The sequence below is a fragment of the Anoplopoma fimbria genome, chromosome 24, assembly GCF_027596085.1.
Source record: "Anoplopoma fimbria isolate UVic2021 breed Golden Eagle Sablefish chromosome 24, Afim_UVic_2022, whole genome shotgun sequence".
Taxonomy (NCBI): Eukaryota; Metazoa; Chordata; class Actinopteri; order Perciformes; family Anoplopomatidae; genus Anoplopoma; species Anoplopoma fimbria.
The window spans coordinates 18,010,004-18,026,022 of NC_072472.1; the positions used below are offsets into that span (position 1 = coordinate 18,010,004).

Here is a 16,019-nt window from a genome sequence, read left to right on the forward strand (position 1 = left end):
TTTTTAGATTTATGTCACAGTTACATAGCCTCTATTGTTCAGTTAAACTATCTGCACAATTTGATATGACACAATGTCCATTCTCTGCCTTACTTTTGTATAATTGGGTTTTCACTTGTCTTGAATTATCCTGTTTTTCCTTGTGTGTCTGGGTTTCACAGTCTCTTGGGACAAGCTTTGCTGTTACAGAAACATCTTTAATGTGACAACACAGGAACAGGAAGGTAGTTGTGTGACTGGATGAATGCTTTCTGCATGGAATGGGTCACTAAGCGTATCGTGCATATGTCTGTGCCAAGGTAGTGTCTGCAACTGAGCCTCATTTACTCCCGCACAGACTGGATGTGATTGACAGCTGGGCCGAAGGGCCTTTGGCTCCTTCCTGATTTTCTTTTCCACTAGAGGTGTCCTCTGGGACTTGGAATCCATGCTACAGTATATCAGCAGAACAGCTTATGGCTGTAATGAGGATGAAAAGCAAACTGAGCACCGAGCCAGTGTTTCCGTTCTGTGCTGCTCTGAGTTATACAAAATAAAATCACTTTGTTTAGTTATGCACCATGTTTTTGATATACATTAGAACTTTCTAGGAAAACCAATCACACCACTTACTCGTACTACAATTTTAATAGTTGGTGTATATAAATACATACAAAACTGTAAAATATCCTAAATAGTAATTGTTATCCAGCAAGAGATAATTAGGTTCCCTTATTTTATTAGTCACTCCTTATATCTAAAATCCGAAATGACACTAAGAAGCTAATATTCATTCACAAGATTTTCTTTGACACAAAATCTTTTTATTCTTTAACCATTTCTTTTATTTTTCACACTGTATTTTAACTGTTAAAAATTGGCCTACAGTTAGACATTTTACAAAAACAACATGTCATAAGGTATTAATGCAAAGCTGCGCAACTCATTGCTGGATCCAAATCTCAATCTCTATTTTTAAACCTAATTCCAGTGATGATTTACAGTACACTCATTCCTGTAGCTACTTAAAGCAGTAGCTTTTAAATTGATATTTGGGATAACAGTTGTGACAGAATCAGGGAATATTGAAGCTGTAACCTTTTAACTTAGCAGCAGATGGCTCATAGCTCTGTTCAAAATGCATGAGTATGGCATTGCTTGACAATTCTTGATGTTCTTGCTCCTTTGAACACTCAAACTCAAGTACAGACATCCTTGCCATTGATAAAATGAAACGGTTGTCCAACAGTGGAAGAATGCAGAAAAAAACTACCCAGAAATGGAATTCTAATGAGCTAAAGGTGTGTACGTTCAAGATAAGAAAAAACAGCTATTTTGGGTATATTTCACCAACTGTATTTAAAGTAGCTGTCATAAATTCAGGCTTTTTTCAGTATCATAGAATTGCTGCCCGTCTTCTAGCTTAAATAATGATTCTTCTACTGAAAAGTTTGGTGAACAACATTTTTAAAAGAAACAGTAACAATTGCTGTTTTTATAGATAGATATTTTTTAGAGATATTCTGAAACCATTTACCCCTGGACCTAAATAAGACCTTGCACCTGATCCCTTGTCATTTGATCAGGATTTATAAAGGAGTGATTCAGTCAATATCCCTGGTCACTGGTGATTCCAATTTGTACATCGGGGTGATTCAGCCTCTTTTTCAAATAACAAAGATCTGACCCTGTGCCTGTGACAAGTACACCCACAAATCCCAAAAATGCTGTTTTCATCCAAGGTTTAAAAAAAAAAATTCTCCTTCAAACTGGTGTATTTTATAAGGTAAAATAATAACTTAAAAAATGTGATCTTTTAGAGCCCAAACTGCAGCCTTTGATACTTAGATTATATTGATCATTGGATTGCATTTATATGTTTTAAAATTCTCTGAGGCTATTCCAGGTTCCCAGAGGATGAATTTTGAATGATTTGGTGACCCTCTGACTTTCCTTCTTGCACAATTATCGGGGCAATAGCTATATCATTAACTTCTGGTACTCGTACACAAGAAACTACTTTAACTTTAATGGACTGAGCTCATTCACACTCCCCAGAGGATCAACCTATTTCATTATGGACTCCATAATGGACTGCTTAAGGTCAAATTGTATACCCGCCTTCCCCAACATGTCCATTGTTGTCACCACTTGTTGGTTTACAAAAAACAACAACAATATGCACTTGTGATTAATTGTGTTTTAAGAACAGTGTCATTTGTTCTATCCAACACCTTCCCTATGTGGGATGTACGGAGATTTGTGTTAGGAAGCCGCTATAGGGCTGTAGAAATTCAGTGTTGATTTATAGACATCCCTTTTTGGGTTACTTTTAAGTCTTACTTTCCTTTAATGTGTCTTGCTCTTCTGCTATATGCCTTCCCATATTGTTCTGTTAATCCTACCTGGCTTTACGCACTCTTACACTTAGCAACTGAGATCAAAGAAGAGCCTGTGCTTATATCCTCAGGGGGACAGCTGTATTATTAAAGACAGAGATTGCTGAGGGTCCTGTGAGGCAGTCTTCTCGATTTTATTATTTTTTACTCTCACATTAGAAAAAAGGTGGAAGAGGTCGGTAAGCCCAAGAAAGCTCAGTCCTAGAGCGACTTTCTGTTTGACATAATAGAATCTTAATAAACTTCAAACAAATCAACTGTATGAGCCACTTTTACAGTTGGAGTAACCGCTTTTGCTCCCTCTTATCCCGTAGTGTTACGGGACGACTTCAGGCAGAACCCACAGGATGTGGTGGTGTCGGTCGGGGAGACCGCCATTCTCGAGTGTCAGCCTCCACGCGGGCATCCTGAACCCACCACCTTCTGGAGGAAAGATAATGCTCGCCTTGAACTCAAAGATGACAGAATCACGGTGGGTAACTCCTCAGGGAACATCTTTTACTTACCCTTATACTCTGAATCACATGCTCAATGATTCACCTGTTCACATTTACCTGGAGCTGTTACCAATGAAAGCACTTATCCCTGAACTTGTTCATTGTACTAACATGCCTTTTTTTTCTCAGGTTCGTGGAGGAAAGCTAACCATCTCAAATACCAAGAAGAGTGATGTGGGGATATATGTGTGTGTGGCAGCCAACATGGTTGGGGAGAGAGAGAGTGAAAAAGCTCAGCTCTCAGTGTTTGGTAAGAACTCTAATACACACTCTTTGCCTGGCTCAGAAAGCAATAAAGCATGACTTTTTTCCCCTACGGTATTTACTGAACACTAGCATATGCAGTATTTACCACACTGTCAAAAGTATATTTAGCATCCATGTTATGTGTACTGCCCACATCCAGAAAGACCAGTGTTTGTGCAACGGCCTGTGAACCAGGTGGTCTTAGTTGACGAGACTGTGGAGTTCAGGTGTCAGGTTCATGGTGACCCGCCTCCTACACTGCGTTGGAAAAAGGAGGACGTGGACATTCCCCGCGGCAGGTGAGGGATTCGTGTGAATTTATGCGGTGCATATGTATATGGATGCATGCATATTTGTGTGCATATGTATGCAGTAAAAGGCATAATAGATAAAAGAGTCCCACTCGAAAAAAAGAAAAGATTCAACATAATACACATGGAAGACTTTCATTAGTGTGGCAAAAATCATTTATTAGACTCAGAGAATCTCATTATTTGCTATTTGAACTACTAGATGAAAGCATGTCCATTGGCTGCTTTTGACTAATTCTCATTTTCAAGTACCCCTGCACTTCATGTGTGTGAACATGAGACACTAAAATGTGCAGAAGAGCATATATATAATAGAAAACAATCCATTAAAGAAGTCCTACAAGAAATAGTACCTATGTGAAGCTGTCATGTTCAATCAGTTGGAAAAAGGGGTTGATTTATTTCTTTGGTAGTTTGTGATGCTGTTGTAATGGATTGCATCATATTCAAAGGTGTTCCTGTGGTTTGGTTCACCCTTGTATACCCACATCATAAAAACATATTAATTGCCTTGCAGTCCCATTAGAGCACTTGTTTTTTAAGTCATAATCGGCCTGTCATGTGGGTCTTAATAGTTACTGCTCAGCGCTTTATACTTTTAATTACAGTATGTCTCGTTATGCAATCTGGCCATCCATCAAAACCTTTTAATTCCTTTGCTGAGGTCTGAGTATAAGTTTAAGACCCTTTTTCTTTGCTTTTGATAATATAAAACGATTAACATGACATTTTAAACATGTTGCCATTATTTAAGGCTGTAAAAGGGGATGACAAAAGGAGATTTCTGCTGGACTTAAAATGTTTTTACAACTAAATTGACTTGAGCAATGAATCCAATTTTTTTTAACAAATAACAAAGCAAACAGTAACAAACACTTCAATTTTATCCCAAAACACAGACAAGTGGCTATTTATTCAAGATGCATAAATAATTTCATATTAAATCAGACTAGGTACAATACTTGGTACTATACTGTTGCAGTGTATTTCCTTATAATCAGTTTGACTGTTTTATTCATCAGCTGTTCTCTTGCCTTATGCTTTAGATTGATGAAAATTGTGTCAACTAAAACTAATTAAGTATTTTGAATTTCTTTTTTTATTTAATCACTACTAGAATTGCTATCAAGCACCAAGTAAATCAAATTCAAGTTATAAAGATAAAACTTGAGTTTACATGGAATCTGCAAATGTTAAATTGAGGATTTATTTGAAAGGACTACTAAAAAAAGGTCAGCCCCTATACAAAGAGAAACATTAACATGTGCAACAAGTTAAACCAACACTTGTTACAAGCCTTTACTGGGCAACTGCCTGTCTCTCTGTCTGGCAGTATGTCTGCCCACCTGTGTTGTGCCCTCTACCTCAGCACCCCTTGACTCTAGAAACATGTCCCACTTTCAGACCTGCCTCGCCTCACTTCCCTCCTTCCACTGCTTTCATTCTTTTAGTAAACCCGTCAGCCTCCTGGGAAGTCTGTATCTGGGTCAGAGATGTGCTGTGAATGGAGTCCTCAGCAGACTCTGGACAGACCCCACAACCTCCATCGATATTCTGCCCACACCCTTTAGAACATCTCTTTCAAATGTGACTTTTTCTCACCCCTTGTGCCATTTCTCTGCCTGACTTGTCTCCCATCTCTGAATCAGTATGGCTGGCTGGACAATTTCACAGGATCTCTAACGCCAAAAGGGCCCCCAGAGAGGGAGAACCCAACTCCTTGCTCTTCTACTCTTTCTGTCTGTAGCCCCTCTGAGGCGCTTATCTAAACTCTGTTAGCTGAGATGTTTTTCCCACTCTTAACTGCACTACTGCTGCCTTGCAGTATGCTGCACTGGTAGATGCACACTGATGCATGGAACACATCCATGAATTAGTCATTTCCTACTGCTCGGCTCATTCATCAAATTCAGTTTGTCAGACTGTGCCACTCCCTTACTCCCAGACTGTTTGTCTATCTCTCCTTCTGTCTCCGTCTCACTCTCTTTTCCTTGCTCTCTCCCACGGATGCACTCACACACACACACACACACACACACACACACACACACACACACACACACACACACACACACACACACACACACACACACACACACACACACACACACACACATAGTATAGCATACTGCACAGCCCACACCACAGTGGGTGGCTCGTCTTTATAAATATTGAAATAGTGGAACAGTCAGGGTTCCAGCTGAAAGCACCTTTCATTTTGCCATGCCTTCATCTCAGCATAATTGCTCCCGTTTTTTCTGCTTCTGTGGCAAAGTGTGTGCAGCAGGGAGTCTTTAATTGTCTAAGAAAGTGTCTCTTTATTCTATCAAAAATGACTCAACCTAAAAAAAAAGCTTCCATCTAAAACATCACAAAAGCATACGCAACCTTGATTCAATTTGAGTGTTTGCTGATTGTATTTATGTTATTTGAATGAACATTTTGATATATTTGCATAACTGTCATTGATCTTCCTGTTTTAGGAAATTGACCTATGATCCCTTCACTTGACTTGATGTCACTGTCTCCAGGTATGACATCAGATATGAAAAAGAGGACTTCCTGCTCAGGATAAAGAAAGCATCAGTCAGTGATCAAGGAACCTTCACCTGTGTAGCAGAGAACCGTGTGGGTAAACTGGAGGCCTCTGGCTACCTGACTATCAGAGGTGGGTAACTGCTTGTGGACTCACTTGAAGCAAAGCTCATAACCCATCCATGATATTTTTTTGTGTCTCCCAAAGCAGGCCACAGGACAATCAGTCCTTTATTGCCCACTTTACAAGCGTTATTGCCCCCCTGCTGAAAAGGCTGGGCCTGGCCTCAGCTTTTCTTTCATATAGCAGGGCTGATGTAGTTGATTGCTCCAGATCTCCAGCCAGGCTCCAGATATGAACAATCTAACCAGCTTTAAGTGAACTGTTATGACTTCTCCTGGGGGGCTCATTCTCCATCCAGCCCACTCACTCCATACTTACACCATATCACTCCGAGGAAGCTATTTCATATTAAATGTTGAAATTGCAACAATTAAAAATAATATATTTCTTTATGGCAAATTGGACCCCCTCTGCTTTCTGTCCTTTACATTGGCACTATAAAAGCCTGAAAACATTGTTTGAGATAGAAGACAGACAGAGAGAAGTAACACTTGACTTGGCACCAACCCATAACATAATCGTAACCCGTGGATGAGTACTCCATACATCATAATTCACACTTTACATTACAGATTTCATTACATTAACTTTTCATTCCTTCTTTATTACTTTATATATTTTTATATTGGATTATTGTTGTTGTTCATTTGACTCAGGCATGACTTGTTTTACACCCTGAAAGATGTCCCGACCCAATCTTAAGATGGTGTGAACAAACAAGACTTATTTTGACCAATATATCCCTTATGTTAAGCCAGATTTGTGCTTGGGTAAAATGGTATTAGACATGTTTGGTGAGTTAACACAGACCACTAATACAAAAGCTTCACTAAAGCAGTAAACACTGGTCTGAATATTTTCAGAAAGACAAGAAGAAAGAAGAAATTATCAATCATAATTAATTCAATTAAAATAATCGTTAAAAGGATGTTTCACCTTAGGTGCTCATGTTCTTATATTTGCTATATGTTTTTAATTATTTTTACTAATTTAAGTTTATATTGGGCTGTTGGTGCAACAAAAGTAAATCATGAATTTTGTAATAATGATATTTTGCTATTCAGTCCCTTAAATGTAATATATTTTAAACCTGTCCTTGTCAAAGGTCTGTTTCACTTACATGAAACACTTGACAACAAACAGATCTGTTAAGTGTATGAATGTGCTCTTCAGGTGACATGGGTTGCAGAAAAATAGTTCAGCCAGTGTTTTTTTTTGGCAATGGTTACCCTTCTCTCGATTATTGCCAAGGTGCCATTTTCTTGAGGCCCATGCCATCACCTGCTTTTGGTGACTGAGCTCAACTCTCCTCCCCACCTGAACCTCATGGATGGAAACGAAGGTTACGATATTGTAACCCTAGTTCTATAAGCACCAGCAGAGCCCTCTATTGGTCTCTATGGGTAATACAGTTCTCAGATTGCATTCGTCCACTGGAAATTTGCATAAGCCTAGCTGGCCAATCAAGACGTGCCCACCCAAATACCTACTTTTGAGGTTCTTGAAGCAGTGATAACAGACATTGAGATGAGCTGTGAGTGGGAAAATCTTCATTCGCTGAATAGATAAATGAGGGCAGACGGCAGGGTTTGTGCTGCCTTTTGTTCTGTTTGGTCAGTGTGTGTTCAGGAAGCATGTCCAGATTGGCAGGCTATGCATATGCAAATTTTCAGTGACCAAATGCATGTTCGTGATTGGAGGAGAGTATTACCCATAGAATCCAGTAAAGGGAAGAGCTTGTGTAAGTTAGAACCAAACTCCATCTCATTCATTTCTGATTTTCATTCTTTTTTTCTGTCCCTCTGTTCTACTCCTGCTTTCCTTCTCTCTGTGTTGTGTGTTAATCTCACTCACACCATTGTTGTGTCACCAGCTCGCCCTGTTGGTAAGTAAGAGCTGATCCCATTATGCATGCGTTGCTCTTCTTCGTTGTTTCTGTTTTTGATCACACACGTATGCATGGATTGATGTGGCATTCCACAAACATTCATCGAACTAATAATGTACATGCATATCCACATTGTTGCTATCAACCTTTGACATTTCCTGGCAGTTTGGATTTACCACCTCACTTTATTTAAGGGGTCCAGATACAGTATGATTCATCCCCCCAATTCCAAAACTTGAAATGAAAAGGACGTTATGGCACCCTGCTAATTAGTTGATATCATTCATTCTGATGTTCTGGCAGCTGGATGAATGACTTGTGTGATTGGCATAGTCAAGAAATAGTTCTTAAAGAAATCACAAAGACCTACTGCATGAACTTTTTAGATTGTAACTGGACCTTCAGTCCAAGCATTTTCCTTTTAAACTAGTCCTTCTATCATACGCAATATGGAAGTCTGTGCAATTGTGTTGCCATCGTGTTATGGTTTATTTCATCTTTATCCTCAGAGGCACCCCAGTTTGTGGTGCGACCCCGTGACCAGATTGTGGCACAAGGACGAACAGCTACCTTTCCATGTGAGACCAGAGGTAAACCTCAGCCCACTGTCTTTTGGCAGCGAGATGGTAGCCAGGTGAGGATACTGATTTTGGAAAAATGTGTTTGTTTAATTGTAGCTGTATATATGTGTGCATGATGGGGAATTAATAATATATCCTATAGGCCAACCTTGCTATAACAACTTAGAATAAAATAATTATAAATTCTGCAGCAGCGTCCAGATTTAAGTATCTAAAATGTAAAAAGAAATGGCCACGGGTTTAACTAAAAGGATCAAAACAGAAAGCGCAGTGTGGTTCTGTTCCATATACAGATAATGAATGGTCATTAATCACCAATCTACCCAAGTCTGACTGGCCAATTCACTTAGCAAGAAACAATGTCATATGCAGCATTAGAGTCATTAGACATAATGAAAGCAGGCTAATGTCCTTTCCTGCCCATCAGCTTGTCTGCTTGGGGTGCAGAAATGGACAAAGCTGATGCCTCAATTTCATGAACATGACTGCAGGTTATTACAGCAGGATTATCACTCTCGGGGGGTAAACTGCCATTCAGATCTAGTAGGAAAAAGACATTGACCCACTTTTTCCAATTGAATCATCGTAATTGTTGGAATATGTAAGCAAATTTAAGACATGCCTTGAATACAGCAGCGTTTACTTTGAAGTCAGTTTTGTTTCCTAGATGTTTTAAGTTGAAAAGCATAAAATACACTAAAGGGTAACTTTGGTATTTGTTAACCTGGGCCCTATTTCCCCATGTTTTTTCTGTGGGGACCACAATTTTTAAAATTAGCCCAGTATTGAGTTGGCAGTCGCTAAATAGACTGTAATGTAATCTCTTAGGGCAAATTCTCACCGTCACTTTACGTCCACTAAAAGTGCTTGTTTTTGCTACTGACAGGTTCAGACTGACACCATGGAAATTTACCCGCAGATAATTAAAATGTTTTCAATTTCGCCTGATTTTGTCTATTTCCCCATTGGAAAAATGTTAAAACAGCCAACACTTAATCTGGGGAAGGGATTACTTGGAATAGTTAAAGTCACTATCAGTGACAGGAAGATAGAAATAGATATCATCGTCATAAAATGAAAAAAATAATATATGTGAATTACCAAGGGTGAACATTTAAATTGAGAAAAACATGGGTCTCAAAATTGACACTTTGGGTACAACACAAATGAGCATAACCTGGTCAGAAAGATATGATTTAAACTAGTCAGGAGTTAGCAAGCAATTGTAGTTCTTGTGTTTTACCAAGAGAGCTTCTGACAATCTGAAGGACATTTGCAATAATAGTCAAAAAAATGTATTAAAAGCGGTGTAGAAGTTTATGTGACAAACAATATCTACTTCATGAGGGTTTGTAAAGATACAGAATCTGCCCAAAACAACTCAATACTGAATTTTTACAGAATATGTCACCTTCAAATGGATAATATGCTTGTCAATATGAAATTAATTTTTAAAGGAATGTTATACCTTTGGGCTATAAAAGCAAGTATGCCATCCAGTTTTATTTACTTGCTTCCCTCTTTTTCTCCCTGTAGGATCTTCTGTTCCCCAACCAGCCAAAACAGGGAGATAGCCGTGTTTCTGTGTCAGTGAATGGAGAGTTGACTATTTCATCAGTGCAACGCTCTGATGCAGGGTATTATATATGCCAGGCCCTCACTGTAGCTGGCAGCATCCTGGCCAAGGCCCAGCTTGAGGTAGCAGACGGTAAGACTGGACACACGTAATGACTATAAGAGCTAATTTTATTTTGTTAAAGGATGTAATTTAACAGCACCAACATGCACTAATAGTAATTATATTTAAATGTTTTGAACCAACATTCTATTGTTACGACCTGTTAAGCTAATTACTCTATGCACAGAAAACAACATACATGGTATTGTGAATACAAAACATTATTGAATGACTGCAATGCTCAATATACAGGTAATTTCCCCAAAATGGAGCATTACTTTTCCCTTATATGGTATCATATTGAGGGATTACTCCTAATGGCTGCAAGGTGACAGAAACATCACTGCTTTATATATGCCCTTTTACGGTTTGTAAACAATAATGACGAATGTAAGTGTTCACATGCTCTTTTGCAATGGAAGTACAGCAGAGTGCTTGTCGAGCTATGCAAGGGCATCAATCACCAAAGATCGCAAATGCAACCTAAACAAATTGACTTGCCAGAACCGTGTGCTATATGTGAGTGGATCCAATACATAAACCAGTGGGCCAATATATGGTGGCCAGATGAATACATGTATTTGGTGGATAAACCTTGTTACAGCTGTTGAAAACATGACCAGAACATGTAGTTGTCCTGGTAAAAGCCTCAGTAAGTTTAAAATACATAACATAACATAAGTCACCAGTTAACACGTCCCTTATTGACACACTTGTTGCTCTGAAACAGTCGTAATCCTGACTGAATTCTGTAGAACTTGAGTCTGCAGTTAGAATATCGATTCTTACAACCGAACATCTCGTCTGGATGGCTGGGGCAAAACACTACTTTTGTTGTTAACATGCACATGCATATTTTTGATGACATGTGCTATATAAGGGTTAACAATGATTTCTAAAAGTTAGGGACAAATTATAAACTTGCAATGACATACATTAATAGTCACAACTGCTCTCAAAAGCCAATGTATCTTCATGTTCCTATGATTACATTATTCTAACTTCAGGCTGTGGAACCATCACATATATTATTCCTTGCTTCCTGAAGTCACAGGTTTGTTTTAGCAATGTTGTTGGTGTAGGGTACTAACAACACGCATTACAATGTAATGGCTCTGTCAATAGCATTCTGCATTTGTATTTGATGCTTTTTCGTTTTGATTCATACTGGGCTTTTATGGAAAGAAAAAAAAAAAGCACACACATAAGATTGCAGCATTGTCCAGACCTAATAAAACAGTGAATATCAAGCACTTGTCTGCCCACACACAGATCGGCAAAGATGCATCTTACAGTATGTTCTAAAAGCCAGTAGCCCACACAATCATCTGTTTCATTATCACCTCGCTGTGATAAATGTGAATGGTTTGAAAAGACTAAAACTGTGTAAAAATAAAACTGCCTCCTTGATGGAGAGACACTTTAACATTTTTTTTCGTTTGACAAAGCTTTAATGTCAACATTAAGTGCTGTGCCGCCGCCAGCTGGGACCTGTTTATGCCCTTCTCTCCATTTGTTTCTTGGTTTTTTCTACCACACATTATTAAATTGACATCTGTTGAAGTGTTTTTGGAGAGGAAATGACTCCTGTTCTGTCACTCAGAGGAGATGGATCAATATCAAAATGTTTGGTTTAGAGCATGAGGGAAGAGAGAAATGCAGTTTATTTATGGCTGTAAATGGAGAGTTGCTGTGATACCAAATGTAATTAATGTTTCTAACATTACTCAAGATGAGGGGTGTCCAAGAGGGTCCTGCACTGAATGTACATTTTCTGAAGGTCCGTATATTGCTCCACTCTGGGCGTTAATGCAGATGTGTGACTGACAGGTTTATTAAATATCCGGTCACACCTTTGACAATGGTACATGCTGTAGTGATTTTTGGTCAGAATAGGTGAGTACAGGGCAGTTCACCTGACCACTATAAGAACAGCAGCCATGTACCCTAATGTACACACACTACTGCATATGCTAGTTTGCATAGGAGCAAGCTACACTCTCTTCAAAGCTATATTTCAAGACTACAGGGGATGGATATCTGATATTAGAATATTTTGTGTGTAGTATCGCTTCAACCTGTCCAACTGACTCCTACGGACTCTGAGGATGCCTGAAGGCTTAAGTGGCCACTTGTATGATGCTTGATCAAAGAGTACAAACCAGGACCTTGATAGTTACCTCTCAACTCTAGTCTTAAGCAATGGTGTAATGGCTTTTTTATAGAAATTGATGGTTGGATTAGATACACTCATCTTATCAATGATTTACTTACCAACATTCACTCAGCAGCAGGCATACAACCATTAGTTAATTCTCCCAGCATCCCGTTATCTGCAAACTTACTGTAAAACAATTTAGTTTTGCAGCAGGGATTAAGAAAAACTCGAAAAGCAACATTTTATTATCAGTTTTGTCACTAAAGCCTGGTCTGTATGATTGCATTTCTTACTGGACTACAGCTAAATAAGGAACAGCAATATGATGTTGTTGTTGTTGGCTCTGTAATCGCTTGGGGGGGTAATTATAGCTTCATATACAGTAGATGTTTTCCTGAAAATGAAATGCTAGACTGTTCTTCTTTAGCCAATATAAAGAATAATGCTCAACTGAAGTTCCCCATGAAGGCTCATTATTGAAGCATTTATTTCTGTGAAAAATCCTAATAAATGCTTGTCAGCAACACCATGTAGATGATGTTTGTATTGCCAAATAAATGCAACCAATTCAGCCTCTGTACAGTAATCATTGGCATATCACATGTGGTTCTGCTAACTGTACCTTCACCCAGTTGCTTGAAGTGCCGTTTTCCATTGTGCTGAAGGAGGTGTGATGAAAGATTAGGCATGGGGAAGCTGCTGTAAACACTTGTACAACTGGAGACAGACCTGATAACAGTGGAGAGCAGCAGTGAGGAAATTGGAAGCGGAGGGTAGTTACAAGGCCTAAAGAGCTTTAACACTGCAGAAATTACTGTTGCAGAGTGCAGAGGCTGTTTTCTGGATGATATGCTTTAAAAAGCTTTAAAATAGATGTATTGTTGTTCTGCATAGCATGCTAATTCAGAGTTAAGTTTTGTGTGTGTGTGTGTACATAGGTGTGTGTATGGGTGTGCGTGGCGGGGGGGGAGATGGCAAGAGGCTGGAGGTACAGCCATGAGTCAGAGAGTAGGAAGAGAGAGGACAGGCATGAATGTGTTGAGGGGTGTTATAAAGAAGGTATGGTAATTAGCACCACGGGTGAAGCATCGTTAATCCTCACCTAGTAATTAAAGCTCAAAGGTGTGATGCAGTGCCATGAGCGCACTGCCTTACTGTGGAAAAGGCTCACAAAACAGTCACTTCCTCTCACAACAAATCCATCAGATTGAACCCTAACATCTTGGGCCTGCAGTCACTAATGCAATTACTGCAATCACAAATTAACACCTTGTGATAAGGTCACGTTTTTTTCCCCCACAAATCAGACAAAATCTAACGAGTAAGAATAGAGAGTCAGTGCTACATGCCTAGACCGTGACATCAAAATTACAGTGTTAGGAATGTGCATTGGAAAAAAATAACACCTGTTCCTTGATTATTATCCTTAGCCCTGAAGGATCGCCCTCCACCCATCATCCGACAAGGCCCATCCAACCAAACGCAGGCGTTGGGAGGTGTGTCCCTACTAAAGTGTCAGGCATCAGGGGACCCAGAGCCCACGGTCACCTGGCGAAAGAATGGCGTCAATCTGCTTGGAAAGGACCCACGATTTTCCCTGCTGGAGCATGGCAGCCTTCAGATCCAGAGTACCAGGGTGGGTTATAGTGGGTTACAGAGAAATGGATGGACATAGAAGTTAGCATGCAGCATTGTACATGTAGCATCACGTGGCAAAATGGCCTAAAACTTTTATATACTGTAGATAGTTCCAGGATAATTCCAGGGTATGGCCATTTGGGTCCTATTTTTGTAATTTATTTCATTAATTGCTTATGTTAAAATATTGGTTAGAACCTGGAACACGTCGACGTTACCACAGTGAAGCTTAAGTTTATATTTCCGCCTTTTTTGCTATGCCTGAAGTGGCCTTTAGCAATCATGTTTCACGGGCAATGTTTCTATCAGGACCCGAGGATTAATTAGTAAAAACAAAGGATTATGATTTTCTCTTCCAGAAAATGATTCACCCCGAAGTCTGCCTGCAAATAATCACCCTGTGCATTTACCTACCTGCAAGTTGTACATGTATACAGTGCAATTCAATTTCCCTTTTTTAATTGGAAGGGGTCTATTTATGTTTTATTATTTTTAATGACCTACCTTTCACTGTACTGTCAATAGAAACAGCTTTTAAAAGGGTAATAGCTACATTGTACATACATAGATAAAAATACAAACAAAAATCTCACACACACACACACACGTTACGTTTGTTCTTCTATTGCATGTGAATGACAAAAGAAAAACTCTCATCTGCCAGCTGATGTCAGCTGAATGTAATTCTAATGGACAAGTGCAGTCAGGTTGCTTTTAAAAGATGAATAGCAAGATTTTGTATTGATTTTTATAACTTGTTAAATGCTGCTATTTAGTCTGAATCTCTTCAGCAGCAGTTAGACTCAAGGACTCAAGGACAGGGACAAGTGAGTGGGCTTATATAATGGAGGAAGTGCCATATACACTGTCCTGTCACAGTGTCAAAGTGCTCATCCTGTGTCACTCTCTCCTCTGCTCTCTCTTGAGAGATAGCATAGTTGTGAGTGGTTCCTAAGGCATTTCCAATATACAATAAATGTCATATCTCTTATTCCCCGCGTCAGCACTGATGATGATAATGTTGATGGTCTGGGAATAGGGGGTGACTATTATTGGAAGGAAATCAATTAAGAAAATTAATGTAAGCTCTTACTGGGCTCTTTTTTCATTGGCCGGTGTTAAAGTTTCCTCATCCACTCTCCGGCTTTTCTCGAGCCAAGTGCAGGCCAGTGGAGGTTAATGCATTTTTACTGTACTACTAGCTGTGAACCTCCTTCAAAAGCCCAGAGTGACGTAAGAGCTGGTAGAAAGCATCTGGGATCAGACTTACAGACTATTGGACTCAGCAACCAAGCACAGAATGAAAACTATAACATTTGAGAAAACAGTTTAATCTGCATTGAGGAGAAAATCTTTATGGGTCAAGTTCAAAGAGACAGCACCACCTAATTCTTTGGTTTTTAGTTTTGAATGTGGCTTCTGTTAAAAATGGTAAAGTTGTAATGATGCCGATGCCAATGGAGGCTTGTTTTATGATAATATCATAATCTGTCTTCCTTAGCTGTCTGATCTGGGGTTGTACACCTGTGTTGCCACCAGCTCCAGTGGAGAAACATCATGGAGTGCCTACTTGGATGTCAGAGGTCTGCTTCAGAACAAATAATTCATACAAATGCATATCAAGCATGAAATTGCTTGATGTTCTTTGCTGTTGCAGGTATTCATTTTGTCTCTCTCTCTCTACGTTTCCGTCTTTGTCAGACTCCACTGACCTCGTGGACTTCATGCCTCACAATGCAACGGCCCTCTCAGGGCCGCCCTCCAAGCCAGAGGTCACTGATGTTACCAAGAGCAGTATCTCGTTGTCATGGGAACCGGGGCCAGAGGCGGGCTCCCCAGTGTCTTCCTATGTCATCGAGGCCTTTGGGTATGTCTGTGACCTATGGCCTCCAGATACATTTAGTGACCCCAAAATTTCAAGGCAGTAACATTGCTGGGTGTATCTGTGGGCGTTCAATCTAGCCTGGGCAGTTTCAAGCAGAATA

General features: G+C 39.5%; 1 protein-coding gene across 1 annotated transcript in view; it reads left to right on the plus strand.

Moving 5' to 3' along the window:
• The window catches only part of LOC129113934 (roundabout homolog 2-like), a 76,332-nt gene that overhangs the window by 41,524 nt on the left and 18,789 nt on the right, over positions 1–16,019 (plus strand). The window contains exons 3-12 of the mRNA XM_054626419.1: positions 2,693–2,850; positions 3,005–3,125; positions 3,282–3,420; positions 5,964–6,100; positions 7,965–7,976; positions 8,489–8,613; positions 10,097–10,268; positions 13,827–14,032; positions 15,536–15,617; positions 15,736–15,901. Coding sequence (XP_054482394.1) covers positions 2,693–2,850; positions 3,005–3,125; positions 3,282–3,420; positions 5,964–6,100; positions 7,965–7,976; positions 8,489–8,613; positions 10,097–10,268; positions 13,827–14,032; positions 15,536–15,617; positions 15,736–15,901 — 1,318 coding nt within the window. The remainder of the gene's footprint in view (positions 1–2,692; positions 2,851–3,004; positions 3,126–3,281; positions 3,421–5,963; positions 6,101–7,964; positions 7,977–8,488; positions 8,614–10,096; positions 10,269–13,826; positions 14,033–15,535; positions 15,618–15,735; positions 15,902–16,019) is intronic.